The sequence below is a fragment of the Varanus komodoensis genome, unplaced genomic scaffold, assembly GCF_004798865.1.
Source record: "Varanus komodoensis strain SLA01 unplaced genomic scaffold, ASM479886v1 scaffold1, whole genome shotgun sequence".
NCBI classification, from domain to species: domain Eukaryota; kingdom Metazoa; phylum Chordata; class Lepidosauria; order Squamata; family Varanidae; genus Varanus; species Varanus komodoensis.
The window spans coordinates 27,593,927-27,618,269 of record NW_025335268.1 but is presented as its reverse complement, the minus strand read 5'-3'; the positions used below and the strand labels follow the sequence as shown (position 1 = coordinate 27,618,269).

Here is a 24,343-nt window from a genome sequence, read left to right as displayed (position 1 = left end):
CAGTTTGGAGGGCTTGTCACTTGGAAATTGCTAAGAGCAATCTTGCGGAGGAAAAAAGGTGGAAATGTCACAGTGAGCGTAAAAAGGCTCCGTCATCAAGCCAGTAATGACCACTTTGCTGTGTTACTTGGATATCACTGGGCAACGGTCACTGGCAGCAGCCCAGGCAAATAAGTGTTTGTCACTGTTGTTTGCAAGCACATGCTACCATGCCAATGGACACTTTATGGTAACTTTTGCTTGCATTTCCCTGGAGAACAGATATACTTCTCCAGTTCCCTATAGCTTATAGCTGGGTCGTCTTCCTCACCCCATTAAGAGGACATGCTTTCTAAATATTGTACAGCTGGACTCCAGATTATTCAGTGTGAGAAAGAAATCCAATTATTACCATCTAGAAATAACTTGGGTAGAACCAAAGCATTTATAAAACAGACATTTGCCATAACAAATTCACTTAAAGTCCCTCAAAAACTAAATCCAATTATACACACATAAAGATTTCATGTGCGTGTCTTGAAGACACTCAAGTTTTGCCATGCTACTTTGGGCTATCAAACCATGAATGTGTGTGCATACTTCCTCTATATGGCTGTTCAGCGCATGTCATTAAATTAAGAATTGTGGTTTGGTAAAGCTACAGTTTAATGTTGCACATTGGATGTGCTAACTTAGAGTAGCTGTGTGAAAAGGCTGCTCTGCCAGAGAGTGTTAACTCCTTATCCCCTTCACCCACACCTTTCCCAAGCTTGCTGAGTGGTTTTTAAGAAACCTGCATTTAATACATTTAAATAAACCTTTTATTTCAGTTCTTTGAGTAACATTTCTCTGATGACATTAAGCAGCATAGTAGAATCTTTACAATATAGAAATCATGCACTTTTAAGTTTGTTAATGTATACTAATACTATGTAAATGCACTTTTATTTTTAGAACAGTTAAATGCCAAGAGCAAGTACATACTGTCTTGAGTCTCATCTGGAATAATGCTCCTTAAGCTCCTGGAGTTCCTGTGGAACCAAGCCAATATAGACAGCAATCTCACATACTTGAATCATACTAAAAATTACAGTACTCCAGTGCATGTAACAATGCTGTACTGGACTGCAGCTGCAATTTTTAGAGCTCTGATGGGAGAACAATATACTGCATGGGAAACATAGGGTTCCTAACCCTGTGTTTTCTTCAAACACTAATGCAGGGGAGGAATGCATATGCAGAAGAAATTCTTTCCCCAGTTAATTTTCTCCTTTCTGTGATCCCCACCTGGAGCTGAACCAAGCTTCAGAGAAGTCCAGTTATGGGGAAAAGTGAGAGGGAGCAGTAGGGGAAATCAAAGGGCATGAGAAGAGATAACACTCATACCCAGTCTTTCCATGGAGATGACCCCCACCCCTGCACTTAAGGTGATTAATGGACAAGTATTGCCTGCATATAAAAATGAACAGATCTGCCTGCTTTTTCACACATTGACATAGAGGAAATGATGCAATTTGCACAACTGTTTTCAGCCACTGTGGCTTGTGGGACGTGCCAAGTGCCCATTCCATAACACAACCCTCCTTTATGTGGTTTGAACATGGTAAGGCTTATTGGCATGGTTAACAGACCACCCAGAAACCTAAAACAGTCCTTGGGATCTGGGTGGTTGATTCATAATTTCATCAACACTCTCTCCAGAAACTCAGACAACATGGCAGGTTATAAACTGGGGATAGGTCACAGAATAGGTGCCCAAAAATCTCAGTGACTTATTTAAGTCAGCATGGCTGCAAATGATTGTGCAAACCCATCAAATGATTAGTGTACTAGCAGATGGAGAGAAATGTAACATCCTGCTTAGGTCCTCCCCCCCCCCCATGTCAAAGGTGTAGAGTTTGTGAAAAAACATTTTGTGCATTAATTTGGGGAAAACAAGTAGTAAGACAAGTTCTTGTGCCTTGTTTATTTTGACAAATTGGAAAAAAATGGGTGAGCTAAAGGAAGGAGGACTTCCTCAAAAAGAACATGTGCACAATGAAAACACACCTGTACAAGCCATAAGGCAAGATGCCCTAACTCCCAACCCTGTGGAAGAGTGCTAGCAACAGGGAAGACCACCAGTTTCTGTGCAGTACTGTATCAGTCCTGTTTTAACTAAGCCTCTCGCATTTATCAGAACTGTATGGCAGTTCCATTTCCTAATGAACACACCGTTTAAGACTGAGAGCTCTATGGTGTTTAACAACTTTGCACGGGACATACAACTTGTGGCACTCCCATCAGCCCTAAACAGCACAGCCAATGGCAAGGAATGATGGCAGCTGCAGATCCTAAAATCCAATGGATCACAAATTGTCCATCCCATGTATAGATGATGAAAAGGAATGGGTATTTCAAAACAAAACCAATTGCCCCAGCAGAGTGTAGGAAGACTACAGAGTAAGTTCCTATTTTTATTACTAACACCTCCTTTTTCCATTATTCCCTTCACTTTTTTGAAGAAAATATGGCAATACAATAATTGTGAAGCTGTAGAGGGAGGGAAAGAGTTTCAAGTGATATGTAGTAAACTAGCTTGAAGTCAGTCTCTAGGTGGATACTTACCTACCAAACTTCTTTGGAATTTTTTATGACATTAGTAGCATTAGAAAGTACACAATAAGAAAACACCACACACACAAGAATATTCCTTATTGAAAGCACTTCTGAACCATAAGACATCCATGCGGAGTACCTTGTATATCCATGCTATAAACCAAATATACAACACAGACACTGCATGCCAGACACTTTTCATTGCTATACTTTAGACTGATGTCTATCAGAAAATGTACTTTTTTCCAAGTACAGCTAACTGTATTGTGTCAGTATTACTTTATTACTGGATATTGACTTTCAAATGAATCATCCCCTTCAAGTGAAGGTTTTTACCACAAATGTACTCCAGTATTTATTTTGTGCTCTAATGAGTAACTTGTCTGCAACCTCCATAATTTACTCACCCTGACAAGATAAAAAGATGGCAAAACCTACAAAAATGTCAAGATTAAAGATTGAATACTATGAAGGATCCAAATTCACTAACTCTCCAAAAAATCATGAGGTATTTCCTGAAAAGCAACCAGAGAGGCTGTAAATTTGAAGGACTGCTCGCTCCTGTATGAAACTGTCCAGCAATTAAGCCCCTCCTCTGGATTCCCCTGCCAATGGAAGTTGGGCAGCTTGGTACCAGAGGGCCTTATCTGTGGTTGCACCTTGACTTTGAACACCTTCCCAAGAGAGACCTGTCTGGTGCATCCATTATTTTCTTGCAGGTGCCAGGCAAAGTCAGTTTGGCATTCAGTTTAATTTAGTTGTGCTAGTTGATTTTAAAATCAGTGTGATTTTGCAGAATCTAAAATGTTTTAAATGCAACATAATGGACTTTATTATGTGAGTCTGCTGTTCAAGGGCTTGATATTGTTTTAATGGCTTATGAAAAATGTAATCCTATGGCTTCTCAACATTGTGTGGGAGGTCATAGGATTTTGCAGAGTTCAGGTCCAAAGGCTCAGCCCCTGGCCCACCCCCTCACTGCCAGCATGAAAAGCAACATGCCAGACAGCTACCTCCTTGTGGTTACCTCCTTGTGGTTACATGTTGGAGGGGAGAAAAGGGGATGTTCCAGGGGAAGGGAAGGATTTATGCCAATTCCTGACAGCATCCCAGTCTCATTCCCTTGGTGGCACTTTGTCTAGATAGGCGTAGCAGGCATTGCCACTGTCATTGAATCTCATTCAAGCACAGGATGCACATAAGCCTCTGTGTCTGAAAGCTTACATATATCAAGGGTGGAAATGAGAGGATTGTGCCCTAAATGCTCTTATATTATCTAAAACTGTCCGAGTGTAATCCTGAGAAACTGACTGTTTAACCGACAAAGAGCTCCTCAGTCAGAGCACCCCGTCTATGCTGTGCTTACCAGCAAGACCCAAGCAAGGCCAGAGGAGGAGAGAGTTGAAAACACCTCCTGTTCCTCGTTACAGTTTTAATGAGACAACTCTCTCATTTTCCACAGTGACTGCAAGAGGGTGGTGGAAACAGTTTGATCTGAGATTTCTCTGCCAATAGCATAGCATTGTCTTTGAGCTCAGAACGGCAAGATCTGCCATATTCTATAGCTCTTAGGGACTGCATGATCACTGTATGCTGCAGAAAAGCAGCATACATTTATTTAATACCTGTAATTCAGGGCAGCTGTGTTAAATAAAAGGTAATTAACTGTTTCCTTTCAGGCCATCCTGCCTGCCCTCTAATTACATTATTCTCCTTCAAGGGTGTGAAACCACCCCGGCTTGGGATGCAGCAGCATTTTAATTGGAAATATTGTTTACAGCTCTAATCAAATTCATAGGCTTACTGCAGTTGCATTTCAAGCAAGTAAGCGGTCAATGTTTTCTACTTTGGCCTTAAGCCAATGGAATTCATATTGGATCATAAAACAATCCTTTTGTTTGGATCCAACCAAATACATTCAGTGATGATTATCTTTAGCAATAAAATAGAATAAAATACAAGGACCTTTTCCTCGCTCAAACAGCCATGCTGACATCTCAGTTCACTAAGAAATCCTATATGCATCCTTTGTGTTTCCATGTTCCAGAACTGTTCATTCAGAGCCATAATACTCCCTAAATTTCTTTAAGGTATCAGGAAAGTTTGTAAAAAGCCAAGGTCATTCTATAAATACAACTATTCCAGCAAAGATGAAGTTTTGTATTTTCAGTGACCCTATGTAGTTCTCAATATCTTAAAAAGATACTATGAAAACAGAAGAGTTTCTGTTTTAGTAATGTGGGAAGATCTGTATGAAAATGGATCTTTGTACAGTTTTACCAAGTCCATATATAACATTTTAAAGTTTGACTAATTGCTGCCATTTACTGTGTTGCATTTCTAGATTACAGAGTTATTGAAGCTGACTGCACTGTGTAAATATTGTAGATTTTGAGGCAGTTTTCTTCTAGTTTCAATTCTTTTTAGAACAGAGTGCTTCTTTATAGAGGAGCATAACCTGAACAGAGTCTTACATATAGAAATTACTTTAATTAAAAAAATCAGATAATTGTGGATCACTTCAAACACTGCTCTAGAATGGCAAACAAGTAGGCATTATTTTTACCCAAAACATACAATCTTGGTTACAATCTAGGATGTAGAAAATAGGACTTCCTCAAGGCAAGATTAGACAGCAGTAAGCTCTCAGAGTTTATACCTGCATTTTTAGCCCATGTTTAACAAAGTGACTGAAATACATTTAACAACTGTCAAGAATCAGGACAGCTATGCTTCAGTAAAAAAAAATATTTTTTTCAACATGGCAGATTAAACTTATGACCTGTTTTCCAAAAAATAAATTGTGTAAGCACCTTGTAGAATGTGGCAAATAAATCACTGACAGTCAATGCCAGTAGCATTCAATGTCAACTCATAAATAGAAGCTATTGTACAAAAAACAAACCCAAAACATGATAAAGCCTATTGCCCTTAAAATTTTAGTCATTTAAAAAACAAACAGCTGTTAGTGCAATATTGTATCAGTATATCATGCTTTGGAGATTTAATGGTGATATTTTATGTACACATGATACAGTAATGTTGAAACTGGAGGTAATGAACAAGAATACTCAACTGAAAACATTTACATACAGGTATTTTAGTCTTAGTAATGTCCACCGAATTACCAGATTTTCTTTTTGCAGTCTTGCAGTGTGAAATGCACACTTCTGGAAGCCACTCAACAGTACTTTAAAAAAAAGAAAAAACCAATATGGTCTGCTTTGTTCAATCAAAAAGGAGTTCTACAGATGCAGAGTCTTGAAGCTATGGCAGTTGATTCATTTAACATCATTTGTAAGGACAGCTGAAAAACACAGCATTTGATGTTGAGAAATTTTGGCTGCAAAACTCTGCACTCTTATTGTGTATGTCCCACTAAACACAGTCATACTTACCATATTTGCATAAGATGATACTTTTTCTTAAAAATATTTACCTAAAAATGGAGGGATGTCTTATACACGGGGGGCCAAGAGGAGGACTACAGGCAGGCCGGGGGGGGGGGGGGGACGGGCACGATCAGGGGTGCGCTGCGAGGGAGGCGGGTGCAGGAGTGCTGGGGGAGGAGACTGGTGCAATCAAGGGCATGCTCGGGGAGCGGCAGGCAGGGGCAGGGCGGGTGCACTTGCAGGGGAGAGACTGGCGCGGGTGCGTGCGCGTGGCAGCAGCTTGCTCACTTGGAGAAAAGTGGGGGGCATCCTATACATGGGGGTGTCTTATACATAGAAAAATACGGTATATCTTAGTAAAAACACAGGATTAAGTTAATCTTCCAAGATGCAGGGAAAAATGGTTTGCAAATGTTCACAAGATCATATACATGCCATTTTTTCCCATTTGTCCTTTGTTCCACTAACACCAAAGGAAACATGTTGGAATTTTTTTTCCATTTTAAATTAACACAAGTCTGAAACCAGTGGTATGTGCAAACCAAGCCCATGTGCCTTATACTATTCCAGCAGCTCTAATCAAACCTTTAAATCAAACATGTACTTGTGAATGCATATATAAACTTGAGCACAATTGCTAGCCTTGCCCTTTTTATATGCATACTTTATCTATTTAACTTCTGTTCTGCTCAACAGCTGAAGCTCTCTAGGCAGGTTACAACACTTTTAATACATGAACTGATGGCAACTTCACATGGGTATTTATTTGTTGAAGGCTATTTATAACCTCTAGAAAGTTGGATAAATTTCATACAAATCAATGTATGTAAATCTAAAATGGAATAATTTTTCATGTTTTGGGGTCCCAGCAGGGCGACCCCTCCACAGGTGCCATTGATTGTTCCTCTAAAGCATTCCAAGTTAATCTCGTAGATCTGACAAAGCTAACAGATTCTTGCCACAGAAGCAACTTTTCCACAATTTGACTAGATTTTGTTGGCATAATGCAGTACAAGAAATATGGATGCTCTGTTGTTTGGAAACACATTAAATATTTTGTAACAGACTCAGTGATTTTAAAGCTGTGCATTAAATGATCTAATTCAAGCTACTAGTTCCAGATAAGGCAGCCTTGACATTAACAACTCACCTGGTAATCAAAAGAATAGCCAAGAATTATAACGATTGTCTAGTAGAATCAGTCAGTAGAAAAACAACTTGTATTAAGAGGAGATAAAAATGCAAGATCCAACTTGGGTTCAAGTCTACTCAGCCATGAAGTTCAAAAGGTGAATGACCTCAGGCTACTCATCATCTCTCAGTCTAACCCACCTAACTCCCAAGTGGTGGAGGATAAAAAGGTTGCAGTGGTGGAGGTGAAGCATTTGCACTGCTTTATGGAAAAGAATGAGTATTGTGATCACACTGCACTCATGTTCAAGTGTGTGTCTTTTGTGTGTTGGTTTTACTTAGCCAGTCTTATTGACTAGTATTTATCTGTGGTTTTATATTACAATATCTTTAGTTTTAAAATATTTTATTGTTAGCTACCTTGGGCACATGCTTGATGAAAGGCAGCATATACATGCAATAAAAATTAAGACCGCGATCCTTGATTCAGACCTCCTTTTTCTAAGGAGAGAGAGAGAGAAAGGGAGAGAGAGAAGGAATGGGATCCAGGTTTGGTATATGAGACCAGACCTCCAAAACTTCATGGTCTTCCCTTTGGAACTCTAATACTTGCAAAGGTTCCTTGACTATGTCAGAGGACTAAACATGCCCTCAAACTGTCAGCATATCTAAGTCAGTTCCAGGGCAATGGAAGCAACAGAAAAGCATCTGAAAAGGGAGCAAGGCCTGACAGGGCTTTCAAAACAGTCAATTGTCTGTTTCTTCCCAAGGTTCAATGATAGGATTGATCTTTAAGTCTCTCCTGAGGCTCATATACTGATGTATATTTCTTTCCAATGCATATTGCAGTGCTGAAATCATTTGCAAGGGGGAAAAAGAGGGATATAAATGTAATAAATAAATACATTCACTTAAAATAATTTCTAAATCATTTCTTCATGTAACCTGGTCTTTACCAATTCCAAACTGCTAAGACTCACCCTTTCTTCCTACAGTGAGTGTTTTGTTTCTTCGTTGTGTCTAACAGCCACATTCTTGAACACTTTGAGCTTGTGCTCTTCGTGGAGACCTCAGCTGTCTCAATGCAGCATCTCCATATTGAATTCCTGAGCCCATCCTTTCTGGATCCAGTTCACCTGATAAAACAAAAATATTCTTGCATAAATCATTAATTGCACATGTCTTCCCTATATTTCAAGGATGTTCTAATTCTTTCATAATATCCACTATAGTCAAACTTTTACAGATTACTGAACATTACAAAAATTAATGCACAAAGGTGTACTATAATTACTTTTAATGAAACAATAATTTTCTTTCCAACTCTAATATTGTGGGGTTTGGGGTTTATTTTTGCTAAACACTGTTAAGCAATCTTCAATGACCCAATCTAACATAGTGGTGTGATCTCTCTTCCCTCTAACTGAAAGATGCACAGGAGGCAGGAGCACAGGGATGGCAGAAGTCAGAAGCTACAGGCTGAGGGAAGCTGGTTCACCTACAGATCAGACAAATTTCAAGAAACCAGTTCAGAGTTACAGTACTATAGATTATCTCAGTTATTAGGCAGATCAGTACTAATAGCACATGTAGAAAGATGACAAGTTCTTGCAATCTGCCAAAATATTTTTACATTATTCCCTAGAATTATATTCAAGGATTCATTTTCTCTGACAACAGAATCTTTTTTTGTGCAGAGGTTCCATGTCTCTTCTGCAATGAAAAATAAGTACAACAGAGACAACAGCATGACAAGAACAGCTTATTACATTTGCCATTTAAGTGTCTTAATTGACTCATTTATACTTGAATAATTTTTTCATTAACATATTTGACAATATTGGAACAGAAGTTCATGACAATGAAAGAACGCATCTATCCTGAGAGTACTGTACCATTTCAGAAACTCTCCAGTGTCTACTACTATACAGCTGAAGGTAGCTTAAGTCTTTAAAGCTTATATTTGATTACCTGACTCAATTTTATTAAGTATTTTTCTTGCACACTGGACAAAGGCTTCTTCAACATTCTCCCCTGTCAGTGCACTTGTTTCCAAGAACATCAACTCTGCAACAGAGAGAAAAAATAAACTACATTTCATCACTGTTCAGACTGACAGCCTGTCAAGTTTGGCCAGATCTGTTTGTAATGCGAGACCACCTAACAACTACACGTTAGAGCTCTAACAGCAATATTTACCATGGAGAGGAATAGGGTGACAAGGACCATAGCACTCCTGAAGACCTTTCATGGTGCCCACTGAGAACTCTACCCTTTCACCCATTCAGAAGATAAGGAACCATATGACGACATCATGCTGCCTATGTGAATGCTCAGAAAAAAGACCATTTTAAAAAACATGGTGCTGGAGCATGAGATTGTACAGAACAGCACCTGAGAATAGATAATATAATGTAAGGATATATTGGGTAGGACAAGGTTCACAAAGCTCCATTTCCAAAGATCTCATTTTTACCTTGAAAATCTGTGATTGAAAATTCAGTCCACTCTTTGATTTAAAAGGAATTTTGAAAAAGGAATGTTTCATAAGCACAATCCAGAACAGATACGTCTTGGTGGGATGGTGTAAATGGCCTTTTTGGCCTTCTAACTCTACTCTTCTATGATTTTATGAACATAGCCAACACTTGGCATCTAGTTCAGACAGACTTCTTCCTGGCTCAAGTAGTACTACTTCCTACATTTCTCTACAGCTCCTGTTGTCCATATGTAAAGTTAGGAAGAAGAAATAGAGAGGAGTGCTTGAGAAAGTCTTCAACATTGACTATTAGCGAATACAAACGTTGTTGTTGTTAGTCACAAAGTTATGTCCGACCCATCGCGACCCCATGGACAACATTCCTCCAGGCCTTCCTGTCCTCCACCATCCCCCGGAGTCCACCTAAGCTCACACCAACTGCCTCAGTGACTCCATCTAGCCACCTCATCCTCTACTGTCCCCTTCTTCTTTTGCCATCTATTGTTCCCAGCATTAGACTCTTCTCCAGGGACTCCTTCCTTCTCATTAGGTGGCCAAAGTATTTGAGTTTCATCTTCAGCATCTGGCCTACTAAAGAGCAGTCAGGGTAGATCTCCTCTAGGACTGACCGGTTTGATCACCTTGCGGTCCAAGGGGCTCGCAAGAGTCTTCTCCAGCACCACAATTCAAAGGCCTCAATCCTTTGGCGCTCAGCCTTCCTTATGGTCCAGCTTTCACAGTCATACATTGCAAATGCAAACATTAGAAGCCATGAAAAAATGTTTACCATTTTCTTGGGCAAACCTAGATGCTTCTAAGAAAGTGACTTCTCGATCTCCATCAAGATCCTTTTTGTTTCCACATAGTATTATTACAATGTTCTGACTTGCTAGCATTCTTGCGTCTGTCAGCCAGTTAGTAAGTGCATTGTAGGTTTCTCGACTGAATCAAAGGATAAAATATTAGTTATTAATTAACCACATCCTCACCCTCTGTCCTGCAACAATACTTTAAAGTATCCTAGGTCTATAGAACTTTCTCTTGTCTGTGTTGAAGCCTGCAATTTTGCACAGCAGCGAAGGGCATAGCTGTGAACTACCTACAGTCTTTGCAGGAGGTAGTCTGCAGAGCTCAGCAGATAGCAGGCAAGCAACATGAGCATGTTAATCCTACCTCTGGACCTTGTCTAGTGCATTGTGGGAACTGAAGTGTATACTGAAAGTGTGATCTGATAAAATGAAATTTCTGCACAGAATTCATTGGTATTCAAGGAGGATGGCAAGAAAAAATTCTCAGGTGTAAAGGAAACATGGTCCATTAAAATATTTTTTTCCTGAGATGGACTTGGGTCTTGGTCTCTCAAGATCTTTGATGCATCAAGAATCCTCAAATAATGTAAAAGAGTCCAAGTTCAGGATCATAAACAACTGTGTGTTATGTATAGCAATCTACTTCTGGTACCACAGAATATAAATGTGTGAAAGGAAATATGGCTTGTAAATATTGTGGGATAGATCATGGACTAGCAAAGAGGCTACCCCCTCAACAAGGGGAAATCAGATTCTGTGGCATGATATCCACTTGTTCAGAAAATGATAGCTAAACTTAGGTACATATATTCCAAATCATTAGCAGTGTGTTAAGAGTAGTTAATTCCTTAAGCTTAGAAACCCTAGGCTAGGACCTGATAGTTCTAGCTCTCTAGAGCAATGAGGTTCAAAGCACACTTTAATGAACTGTGTGGAGGCAACTAAGGATGAATCTGTCCCCTAAAAACTGTGAAAAGAGTAGATATCCACCTAAAGATAACTTCTGGAGGAGCAAAATAGAATTATCTGTTTAAGAGTACAATGGCAATTTCCCCTTTACCTTGTGATGTCATAAACAAGTAAGGCACCTGCAGCACCTCTGTAGTAGCTTCGTGTTACAGACCTGCAAAGGGGGAAAAAGACATAGTATTGCAAGATGGCAGTAAGTTATGTTTTACACAGGGCCAAAATTGTACAACAGAGCAGGTATTATGCTTTCTTAACATCACTGCATGGCATGTGTTGCAGGGTCAGGGAAAGTGTGGCCCTCCAAATATTGTTGCTCTTTAACATTCAACATCTAGCTGTAAAACTTAAGACTTGCTTCCTGTTTGTCCAGATCATTTCCATCTGGCTTATTAGGGTGGGGCACGAACTGATCCAGATCACAGATAACATCAAATGGGTTGCCCAGGCTGTAAATGACCAAATGTGCTGCTTCCTGCTAGCTACTTCTTCTTTACATCAGTGCAAAATGTGGATCTGGTTTGCTGAAGGGGAACTCAATCCCGAGTTTTAACCTGCCAGGATGAACAATTCAGGAATGGGATGTTCCTGAACTGTTTTCTCAATCAGATGCAAAGTGGAAGCAGTGTGTAAGACAGAAGGAGCAAGCAATTAATTAATCAACCCACAGCTGGTTGTTAACATGCAAGCTGAGTCACTATATCCAGCTATAAAGGGTGTTCCTCCTGTTGAATGTGCCTTGAGACCATCTAGCTGCAAATCCTGCAAGACCTGATCCCTGTTTCTTTGGCTCATTTCCTTTGGGCCTGTAAGAGTGAGGCCCTGATTAACTCCAGCTTTAAATGATGCTTCAGCCAACTCCTGACCTCAACATTCGATCAAACTTCTATACTAATTTACACAAAGATATACCTGAATCGTTCTTGTCCTGCTGTATCCCATATCTGTAGTTTAACATATTTGCCTCCTACATTTATTATCTTTGAACCAAACTCCACTCCTATAGTATGATTTGAGTCATCTTTGACTAGAATAGAGAAAGCTATAATTAGTATTCCAGCATGATTAATGTACTCAAGGATATTTTATTATATTATTAATAATACTAACATTTTCAATAGTTATCCAAACCTCATTATAGTGTAGGTGTTAACAGTTTTATCTCAATTAAATGAGCAAATAAGGCAGTAAGTTTACAGATTGTATTTTCCATAAAGCAGCAAAAAATTCTGTATGAATCACCTTTTTCCAGGGTAAAAAGATGATCGTTCTATGAATACTTTCTTGATTCATCAAAATGAAATGCATTATCTAGTAGGTCAATATTGATATATTATGCTGATATATTACCCTACGTAACTATTTTTGCACTATGGCTTATATACAAAACTACTAATACACACTAATAATGCAATTCCCAAAATTTACTAGCAGATTTGGCCTTGGTGATTCCCTTATTCAAAGTTCCCTGTGACCACAATATAACTTCATACCCTTATCTGACACTAAGGTTTGTAATCTGAAAGGTCTGAGACCATGCCATCAACATGCATACTTAAATGCATGGCTACCATGTTTTCTTTGTAAGTAGGGTCAAAATTTGCTACCACAATCACCTAGAAATGGTGCGAGTGACCTGACCTGTTTAACCCTTATAAACAGCCATTCTGATTGATCTGTCTATTCATCTGACACTGTGATAATGAATTTCAGCCATACTCAGAATGAAAAGATGGTAGATATTATTTTAAGCATTTGAATTAAAAAACCCAATACATTAATTAATAAGAATTGAAATTAATTAATCTCAGATGACCTCCCATGCCTACACAAAAAGTGCTTTGGGGGGATCATACTTACCTGGTCATAAATTCAGAAAGGATTTTACTGAACATAACCACATTTAGTTGTACTACCTTTGAGTAACCTCACATTATTTAAATTTTAAACCGCCCCCCCATAATTTCTGGTAAAAAAAAATGAATGCAGACCAGAACATTTGCTGAATTAAAAAAATAGCCCTTCTTGGGTTGGACTTACATTTCTTTTCAATAAATTGATGAAGCAAACAAGATTTGCCAGTCCCAGCGTTTCCAATGACCAAAAATTTAAACAGAAAATCTGAAAGTTAAGAACACTCAAATAAGCAACTTCAAATATAGAAATGTGTTTTAATTTGTATTTTCAATTGTCAGATCAGAAGGACCCAGAATTGACTAGTTATCTTTCAGTGGCTCACTCATGAAGAAAACACTATGGGGAAAAGTAGTGGGTATGGTTATTCATATTACACACAAGTGATCACACAAAATAAAATATATTGAAGAACTTGATTTTTATATTTTTCTCCCAGTACTTTTGGTGCAATCTCTGGTATAAGACAGATATTAATCTAACTACTCACATTATAATAGTATTTTAGTTAATTCAAACCATTTTAATGAAATCATTCATGTTTGAACAGGACAGGTTCTCCATGAAGCAAACTATAAAAGAAAACAGACTGAAATAGGGTTTCATAACTGAATAACCAGGTTGATACCTCAGCATGCCAGTACAGAAAAAGTAGTATTAATAGGAATTATAGTAACATTTGGTTGCATCCCCAAATTTCTGCTTCTGAAGAAAAAATATTCACTTCAAATTTGTCAGGACAATATAAAAAAGGGAGGGAGCAGGAAAAGGAACACTTATTACAATAGGCCCAAATACTTTTAGGACCTATTGATTTCACTGGGAGATATGTGTATTCTTAAAGTCTCCAGTAATATCCATGTACTGTCCAAACATACAACAGTCTGAGTAAAGCAGACTGCAACCTTTATAACACCTATCTCTTCATGAACAATTTTTGGATACAAAACAGGAAGTTTGCATGACATTGAAAAGTTAATACCAATATCTAATTCTCCTTGGGTTGTACTTAAAAGTTTGCCATGGCTGAGGTTGCATTGCTTTTCTTAGGCTTAACTTATTCTCATATTGTAACACAACATAGTAATCTACCTTTATTCTCCAATAATACTTATCCTTTTGTCTACAAGAACTAGGCATACAAGAGTTAGATCCATCTGTTTATGATTCCATATCCCTACTGCTGCAAAACCAACATGGACACAATGATTGCAACTAGAAAATAGACTGTGAATATTTGCAAGTTCAGTTCTTCAAGAAGTGCCTTAAATTCAATACAGTGACTTTCATTACCTTACCTTTCATTACCTCTGAAAGGCACTACTATACGCTCCAATTTCATCAAAACACAATTTAGATTTATTACTCCATTATAATGTAATAGCCTAAACTGTGATATTTTCTTCTTACAACAACCGCTGAAAGTTCTCAAGTATATCTAATTCCCTTGGTTATTTGGGAAAAAATAATTTATTAAAATTTTTAATATATTATGGTATATGGTGGGATTCACATGTCACACTTCAACAACTGGATTGTTTAACACAGGAATTGCTGCAGATGAGCAAAGCGATGAGTTTGCTGCTTCTGGGGCTGTTACCTCCACTTTCAATTAACATTGTTTCATCATGTGAGAATCCAGAAATTCTGTTTTGGGGTAAGTGACCAAATTAATCCAACAAGAAGCCATGGTAACTGTCGGGCTAACTTTGGGTTATTTGTCATTATATCAAACTGAAGTTATAATCATATTTATGCGAGATACTAGCATCAAGCACCCTCCCTTTTGCTGCCAATACTTGTGAGATCAACAACTTTCAACACCCAAAGCAATTCATATAAACCTGCAACTGGCAATTACTTCAGCACTGATTCAAAAATGTTGTTTGTCTGAGGCATTTTAAGCTTGTCATTTTAATTGCCTTTTACTTCATTTTGTGGTTCAATGATCTTTTTGTTATATTTATTGTTTACCACACTGATATCTTTTTTTTATGCAGGACAGTTTATAACTATCCAAACAAATTAAATAAAAATCAGGTACTGACTCCTTGACTGATCAGGTAGTGGTGTGCAAACATGTCAAATGACATCATTCCAGCAGTCCTAAAAGTTCTTAGCACAATCTGTGAGTCAGGGATAAAAACAAAGTAACAAGTACATGTTTGCCCTGGAAAACCAAAATACACAGCAAAAGGCTTTAAAAGAAAAGTTGTGGCTTCTTATTGGCAGATATCCCTTTTGAGTTCCATTGTTGCAGTTAGCAAGACACTTCTTCATCTGCCTCCAAATTTTAAATCTTTACAAAATGCTCTTTGTACACAATTAAAGAAAAAACACTGCAGTCTTATAATGAAGCATAAGTTCACATAAATTCTGTTAGCCTAGAGCTAGCTTTTTTATTTTTGTTCAAAATCTCTGTGGGAAAAGTAAACTATATATTTTACTACTTGCACAGTGAAGTAAAGCCAATTAATATGCTTGTTAATTCTTTCACTGTTTAAATGCTTTAGCTTTGCTCTCAGCTTCTTCATCTGAGATGAAAAAACAAAACAAAAACAGAGTTTGAAAGGCACTTCATTGTAAGGCTTATTTGCCCTTTCTTCCCCACTGACAAAGAAGTTATACACTCCAAGATTCTATTGCACTGTCTGGCCTCTCAGTCTAGAGAAGTTTTTTGTTACTAGGAAGGACTGAAGAAAAAGGAAAAGACAACCCACATACACTTACTATCATAACTACCAGTGCAATCCTACACATGTTTACACAGAAAAAGGTCCTACAATTCAGGCATACTCTAGCCTTCATGGCTGGTTGACCTGATGCAGAGTTGTAGGACTTTTTTTCAATCTAAATACTCATAGATGTGAACAGTAAATGACTTTGTCTAAAGGCAAAAACCTTTGAAGGCAGACAGAAATGTTGTGAGATGCACAACTATCAAGACAACATCAATATCTACAATAATGTAGCAATTAAATTGCTTGATTTGCTAAGTAGCTTTTTATTATTTTGAAGAAATGAGGAATGCTAAAAAACAATAATTACTTTTCCACATTGCATTTGAAATATAGAGAAACTTAGATATTTTACAGTTACCTAACTAATGTCAAACCAAACCACCACACCACACCACACCACTCTGAAAGTCATCTAACTCCTGCCATAGCAAAGTAATAATCAAACTAGGCAATTAATTTAAACTTTAAAACCACATTTTGAGCTATGCTCATACCATGAATTAGAATGCAAGAATGGCATTTTAAAAGAAAAGGCACTACTTAACCTCCTGCTGTACCCTACATAAATTCTTAATCGAACCTAAAAGATTGACGACTTTTATTCCCATGCAATTACAGACATATTTTTCCAAAAAACGCTTGAAAGGGGAAAACAGAATAAGCACCAGAAAAGAAGTAGGCAAGAAAGATATAATTTTAATGTTATTACAAAGAAAAGGATGGGTAGAAGATCTAAATGAAAATCCTGAAGACAGCAGAGGCAAGATAAAATCTGTGGATCAGAAGATAATGAAACCTAAAAATATGAGGAGAGAAAACAAGAGATGGCTGATACATTTCAAACCATGAATGACTGAAATGGATTATATGTGTTCAACTATCTTCTGTCCTAAGATCTGAGTATTATGTGATACTATACTAACCTTCCTCCCTTAAACTAAGGATGGAATCCAATTAATCCTTCACTCTTACCTACAAAACATACTTAAAAACTGCTTAAGTGGATTGGGAGACCCACAAAAGTAGATTTGGAAGGGAACTGTAGGAGGGAGGAAACCCTTGTTACCTGAGCAGAAGTTCTCTCACACAATATGAGAGCACCTGTATCTTCAAATCATCATTCAATACATAATGAAGTTTATGGGGAACTACCAATATATAATGGGGAAATTCCAAGAAACAGGGTTTCTTATAGTATTTATTTTTAAAATGTGGCTTTCATCCAAATATATTAAGGCAAGCAAAATAAGGCTCTTCAAGGAAAAAATGAGGCACTTAATGAAAAAATCCAAGTAATTAATAAGGAATTTTAACCATAGTGCTTTGCAGCAGCAGACTTAATAAAAACATGTTTGTGATCATATGTCAAGCAACCTACATCTACTGCTGAATGAATTGAGAGATGGTGATACCTAGGACTTACATTTTTGCCTGCTCATTAGGGAAAAGTGGAATCATTCTGCGCTTTCACTGAGAAAAATTTGGGCTTTGTGTTTTTATAAATTCCAATGATATTACATGCTGAGTCTTCATTTTCATTTGGTCTTGATAACACATAGCATTGTTTCTTTCCTTGAAGGCATTAAATCCCAACATTAGCATTATTTATCCACTCTCTGGGTTTTATGAGAAATGGAAATTATTTGCTCCTCTAGTTAGGGGTTTTCCATTCTTTCAGTCTTATGTTAAGTCAATTTACATTTATCATAAAGTTCTTTTGGATACTGCATAACAGATAGAAAGTCATCACCATGCCACACCAGGTGATCATGTTAGCCACAAAAAGCATAATCCTATGGCTACTAGAGAGCATCTAGATGGCCACAGGATTTTTCAGATTCCCAACTACAAGGTCAGAATATCACTCTGACTTTATAAGATTCATGCTCAGTCATCCCACCCACCTCACAGGGAGCATGAGCTGGCTGCTTCCCCAAGTTTATAAGAATAGCCTCAGAAAAAGACATTTAGTGATAGAGAGGAAACTGATGCCACCAAGATATGATGTATCATGGTGGCATCTCAGCCTTCTTTCCCCAGTTCTGAAGAGCTGTACTTAGAGGAACATAACAAGACTTTGTTTACAAACCTTAGATCAGGAGGAGCATAGAGGCAATCTGCACCTCTACACTTCTCCCACTGTGCATAGGATGCCCGTAATCCTCCAAGTTTGGAAGGTTATGGGCATTATATAGGCCTGCACCCTAAGAAAGGTTGAGAAGTGAAAATCTAGTAGCCACAGGCAAGACAAGGCACTATCTCAAAATGCTGATCATTCTCAGAAGTCACAAATCCTAACAATAATAAAAGGAGATGTTATTTTAGCACATGGCTCAAGATTTGTGAATAGGAACAAGGATTCCTCTTTCTAAATCAAGAGGTAACCAAATGTTATTAATCTGGCATAACTTTGATGAATCCCAAGGTATCCAGCTTTCCCAAATTACAAAGCAGTTGTCATCTAGAAAGAAATTCATTGTTTCCCCAAAGCAAAAACTGCATATTACAGCTGCAGTAAAATTGGTAAGCCAGAACCCACTACTAGTTTACAGTCCAGGAAGGTTATAATAGGAGCACTCCCACTACATCAATCTATAGTGTGAAATTAGGAAGGGGTCCCCACAATTCATGTCTTGGATTGAATGTAGATCACAGCCTAGGCTAGCTTGAGAGCAACTGTATGAGTTGTAGTAAAAAGTCACTAGTCATAATGGCTATATGCTATTTATAGTTTGTTTGTTTGTTTGTTTGTTTGTTTGTTTAATACAAAACTTTTTTATACTGTTCTCTTACCAAGTAGTCTCAGGATGATTTTACAATAAAAATAGTGATACCTATATACTATCAACTGCTTAACTACAGCAGTCATGGGAGAACACAAGTGGGGAAAGTGCTATGACATTCGGGTCCTACTTGTGGATGTCCCATGGACAGCTGCTTGGTCACTGAGAGACAGAATGCTGGACAAGATGGGCCCTACTCTGATCCACTAGAGCTGTATGTACATTTTTATACACTGCACCACCACACAGGGTTACCATAAGGGTTTCTGAAATAACATATGTGTAGGGCTTTAAAAAGTATTAACTATCATGACCACCTGAAGTCAAAACAAGTTTGTACACACTCACCACACTCTTTTCTTTAAAAGCCAGGGAATACATACAAACCCAAAGAACCATATGTTAACATTCCTGTCTAGTTATTTCACTGTTGACAAGATATAATGCATCACAAAAACAGCCTTTCTTCAAAAATTGGCAAAGGGTGTCAGGAGGAAAAGAGGAAAGTTATAGGGAGAAAATGAAGAGGCATGCGAGGCCCACATATTTAGAGAGCACAAATGATTACAGGGATGGAGAGGAAATGCACCATCTACTCTGCCACGAATCAGAGATGTATATCCACCACAGCCTTCTCCAACCTGGTTCCTTCCTAATGTGTTGGACTACAACTCCCAGTTATCCCCCTAGCCGCTCGGGAGAGGACCAGGTGGGGGAAGGCTGTTCTACTGCAACATAGGTCCACCAACGATGACGGGAAAGGATTTTCCCTCACGGCCAAGGGCTGGGAAAAAGGGGGAAAGAGCTCCTTGCCCCTCTAGGCCACTAATCCCTTTTATGTAATACATAAATAGGCAAGCCCACCCCAGCCCCAATTCCCCCCTCATCGTCCAAGCCGAGTCCCACCTCCGGTGAGCCCCTCCCCTACCGTAGGTTTCGGACATGGCTGTCTGCGACATTTTGGGAGCGCCGCGACGGCGGCCGTTCTGGTGCCGGCCGCCGCCGCCGCCGCTCGGAGTAGCAGGGCCTCGGACGGCGCCTCAGCCAGGCCGCAGACCTGAAAACGCTCCGGAGGCTTCCCGCTCCACAAGCAGCCGAGAAGAAAACAGAGGTGGTTGGGAGAAAGAGAGCGCCTGAACCGGAGGCACGAGTGCGCGTCGCTCGCCGACTCGCGCGCGCACGCAGCTCCGCCCTCCTTGCCCAGCCCTTCGGGAGAGGCCTGCCGGCGCGCGCAGGCGCGCTGCCGCGCCAACGGCTCTCACCAAAACAAAGCGCACGTGCGCGGGGACCAGGAAAGCGGAGCTCGGCGCCGGCGGGGTTCGGCAGCACGTGACCGTTGAATGTAGGTGCCGGCCCGGCTCGGGAGCAGCGGCCGAGCTTCCAAGTGGGGTGGCAGGCGTCGGTCGCAGCTGTGGGCATGCGGGTGGTCGCATTGCCTAAAAAGAGGGATCACCTCACCGCAAAAAGGCGTGCACCTGTAACTTTACGCCAAAGGTGCACATTGAGAAATAATCCATTGAAAGACAGTATATCTCATTGCAGATTGATCAGATGACCTTCATGCCTGTTGAGTTCTTTGTAGAGAACTCAACCGCTGATGGGCAAACCAGCGGGAACTATGAGTTCCCTTCTTAGGATATTTTACTTTAAGGATTTTTTTTTTACTTTTTTTTACTTGGATGGACTGCTGCTGTTAATCAAAATAGGTCCTTGTTCAGGTGTGTGTATGCCCAAAATACATAACAGGAGAATAATGCACAAATCAGTAGGTAAAACCTTCATTGGTTAAATCATCCACACATAACCAGGCCTGAGAGCAATGCTCTTTTCCAGAAATCAGCATGTGTGCATCCTTGAAAGGAAGGTGATACTGACCAGGCACCAGTCCAGAGAAAACTAGTTGGCACTTGACAGATAACAGTAGCTCAAACAAAGGGCAGTTCACACCAGTCCACCTCCTCCTCCTCCTCCTCTTCTATGTAATAGCAACCCATCTTCCCCCGTCCTTTATTATTATTTATTTATTAGGGTATTTCTAACCTGTCCATTACAGTTTATCTCTGGACAGCTTACAATATAAAACAACCTAATAAATACATCATAATAACACATGACTGAGGATAAAAACATAATTAAAATATTAAATTAAAATATTGGATAAATAAAAAGGTCTTGACCTGGCGATGAAAAGCATATAATGTCAGCACCAGGGGAACCTCTCTGGGGAACCTCCTTCAGAGCATCTTTGGTATACAAGTGGGAAAGATCACTCCATTGCAACTTTTTACTTCTGTAAGCTATTGGAAAGTATTAACTGTGTGCTGTGTAAGCCTTTAAAGAATTATGTATAAAAGGGCCAGCTGAGGACTGCTCAGGGGAGCCATCTTGAACAATTCATTGGTAGCTGGTTATTCTTGAGAATAAATCCTTTTCAAGAAAACCTTCCCCTGTTGTGTGCAAATTTAATTCAATAAATTGTTTTCTATATCTGCAGATCTCTCTTGGATTATATTTCTTATGGATTTATTTGTTTATTTAATCAATGGATACAACCCAGACAGTAAAAATCAGCAAAAGTAATAGCTGACCAGGGCATGCTGCAAGTGACAGGCCTTTTGTGCTGTGTAAACTTTCATAGGATTCTACCTTGCACTATGGAATTTGCTGCTATGAGATGTGCTTTTAAAAAGGAGTAGAGGAATTTATGGAAAAAAGGGCTATCAGTAGCTAGCAATTATGATAATATGTACTATCTCCAGAATCACTGATAGCATGCTTCTGAATACCAGTTGCTGGAAACAAGGAATACCCAGCTCTGTCCAGCGCAGAAACAAGTGTGACTTCGCCTGCAAGCCCAGTTCCAAATCACACACTCCATCCCTACCTCCTACTGCTATGCCCGGTTTCTTGGCATTGCCTCAGGACCACATTCTGGTTCTGCAACCAGCAGAATGTTGCCACGTAACCTTTCAAAGGTGGGCCTCCTCAGTAGTGGCGTCTGCCTCTGGAGCACCTCCTTCAAGCCATTCAACAGACTGTTTTGTGTTTTGATGTGTATTGTTCCATTTTACTACCCCTTTTATTAGTTTAATTTATTTATGTATTAACTATAACTTATTACATTTACATTCCACCTTTCTTCCTGCAAGGCAGCTCGCACAAATCTTCCTGCTCTCCATCTCTGTGGTTGGTTAGACTGAAAGTCCATGATAGGCCCAAAGTCCCCCAGTGAGCTTCAGGGGGACTAGATCCCAGATCTCCTGAGTCCCAGTCTAGTGCTCTAAGCATTATGCTACACTGGCTTATGATGTATATATTTACCAATGACTTTTAATATGTTTGTATGTAAACTGCTTAGAATGCAATTCTGTACATGCCTAGAAATCATCATCATCATCATCATCTTACAACTCCCACCATGCCTCAACATTTCAATCACTTCCTGGTGAGATCACTTCCTGGTGAGGTTTGTGCTCAAGAGCGACTTCTCCCTCTGTAAGGGTGCGGACCTGATTATGTGGGTCCGCCCCCAGAGCCGGATGGATCCAGAAGGATTCCTGAAGGCCCTGGGGGAGTTTCCGGCTGACAAGACGGGTGCTCCTGTCGAGGCTCTGGTTGAACTGTGGAATGGGGAGATGACCAGGGCTGTAGACCTGATCGCTCGTAAGCGTCCTCTCCCACCGGGCAGAGCCCGCTCTTTCCCTTGGTATACTCCTGAATTGAGGGCGATGAAGCAGGTTGGGAGACGACTAGAGCGTAGGTGGAGGAAATCACGAGATGAATCTGACCGAACACACTTAAGAGCCCACTATCGGGCCTATGCTGTGGCGGTGAGGGCGGCAAAAAAGAGATTCTTTTCCGTTTGCATTGCCTCCTCACAATGCCGTCCGGCGGAGCTCTTTCGAGTGGTGCAAGGCCTGGTTCGTCCAGGTCCAAAGGAAGACCTGATTCCACCCTCAAAGGCCCGCTGTGACGACTTTGCCAGGCATTTCAGGGAGAAAATCGCTCAGATTCATCACGAGCTGGACACCACTATTGATTCAGAGGTTTCAAAGGAGACACCAACGCTGCCGTCTGGTCCAGATTTATTGGATGAATTTCAGTTACTGCGGCCCGATGACGTGGACAAGGTGCTTGGGCGAGTACGTCCAATCACTTGCCTTTTGGACCCTTGCCCGTCTTAGTTAATAAATGATTCCAAGCACGGGATTGGAACCTGGATCTTGGAAGTGGTTAACGCTTCTCTGAGGGAGGGTTGGGTGCCTGCCCCTTTAAAGGAGGTGGTAGTCCGACCGGTCCTGAAGAAGGCGTCACTGGATCCAGAGATGGCCACTAATTATAGACCAGTGGCCAACATCCCATTTCTGGGCAAGGTGTTAGAGCGAGTGGTGGCGGGACAACTCCAAGCACTCTTGGATGAAACTGATTATCTGGACCCATTGCAGTCCGGCTTCAGACCCGGGTACGGTACTGAATCTGCCTTGGTCGCCCTGTACAATGACCTGTGCAGGGAGAAGGACAGGGGGAGTGCGTCCCTGTTGGTTCTTCTGGACCTCTCAGCGGCTTTCGATACCATCGACCATGGTATCCTTCTGGATAGGCTTGCGGGATTGGGGGTCGGAGGCACTGCTATGCAGTGGTTCCGCTCCTATCTCAATGGCTGGTTCCAGAAGGTGGTGCTGGGGGACTATGGCTCTGCGCCATGGCAGCTATGCCATGGAGTACCACAGGGGTCCATTTTGTCCCCTTTGCTGTTCAACATATACATGAAACCGCTGGGAGAGGTCATCAGGAGGTGTGGGCTGCGGAACCATCAGTACGCTGATGATACCCAGCTCTACCTCTCGTTTTCCACCAATCCAGGTGAGGCAGTGGCTGTGCTGAACCGGTGCCTGGCCGAGGTAATGGGCTGGATGAGGGCCAATAAACTGAAGCTCAATCCAGACAAGATGGAGGTCCTGTTGGTTGGCGGATCGGGCTTCGGAGAGGGTGAATTGAACCTTGTCCTGAACGGGGTTGCACTCCCTCTTAGGGACAAGGTCCGCAGCTTGGGAGTGCTCCTCGACCCGGAGCTTTCACTGGAAGCTCAGGTAACAGCAGTGGCGAGGAGCGCTTTCCTCCAGCTTCGGCTGATTCATCAGCTGTGCCCCTATCTGGAGAACGACTGCCTTGCGACAGTGACACATGCGTTGGTGACTTCCCGTCTGGACTTCTGTAACGCGCTCTACGTGGGGCTACCCTTGAAGACGGTCCGGATACTTCAATTGGTCCAAAATAGAGCTGCCAGGCTGCTGACGGGGACTGGACGTTATGTTCACATGACTCCAGTTCTCCGTCAGCTTCACTGGCTTCCCATTGAAGTCCGGGCCCAATTCAAGGTGTTGGTAATGACCTATAAAGCCCTAAACGGCTTGGGTCCTGGTTACCTGAAGGAGCGCTTACATCCTTATATGCCCAGCCGCCCCCTGAGATCGGCGGGAGAAGCCCTTCTCCGGGAGCCCTCCGTGGAAGAAGTTAGGAGGGTGGTTACTCGGAGGAGGGCTTTCTCAGC

At 40.5% G+C, this 24,343-nt stretch overlaps 1 protein-coding gene across 3 annotated transcripts; it reads right to left on the bottom strand.

Annotated features, from left to right (window-relative positions):
* Positions 1-782: 782 nt before the first annotated feature.
* On the bottom strand, positions 783-19,936 carry RAB4A (RAB4A, member RAS oncogene family). 3 transcript variants are annotated; one of them, XM_044420536.1, is made up of 8 exons: positions 19,721-19,936; positions 13,395-13,475; positions 12,267-12,381; positions 11,449-11,511; positions 10,367-10,521; positions 9,072-9,167; positions 8,081-8,236; positions 783-1,010 (listed from the first exon to the last, which is right to left on the bottom strand). In XM_044420536.1, exons 1-7 carry the CDS (start codon positions 19,749-19,751, stop codon positions 8,121-8,123), a joined length of 657 nt encoding a protein of 218 aa, XP_044276471.1. In that variant the 5' UTR covers positions 19,752-19,936; the 3' UTR covers positions 783-1,010; positions 8,081-8,120. The 3 variants fall into 3 exon arrangements, with proteins under 3 accessions (XP_044276471.1, XP_044276453.1, XP_044276462.1); XM_044420518.1 differs by lacking the exon at positions 783-1,010 and adding an exon at positions 5,048-5,884; XM_044420527.1 differs by lacking the exon at positions 783-1,010 and adding an exon at positions 5,048-5,767.
* Between the last annotated feature and the right edge of the window lie 4,407 nt (positions 19,937-24,343).

Excerpts from the sequence above, each read along its gene's own strand:
- RAB4A (XM_044420536.1), bottom strand. The coding sequence starts at position 19,751 with ATGTCGCAGACAGCCATGTCCGAAACCTACG. Across the intron at positions 11,512-12,266 it reads GCAGGACAAGAACGATTCAG|GTCTGTAACACGAAGCTACT; the intron begins GTATATCTTTGT and ends CCCCCTTTGCAG. Across the intron at positions 9,168-10,366 it reads TAGGTTTGCCCAAGAAAATG|AGTTGATGTTCTTGGAAACA; the intron begins GTAAACATTTTT and ends TCTCTGTTGCAG.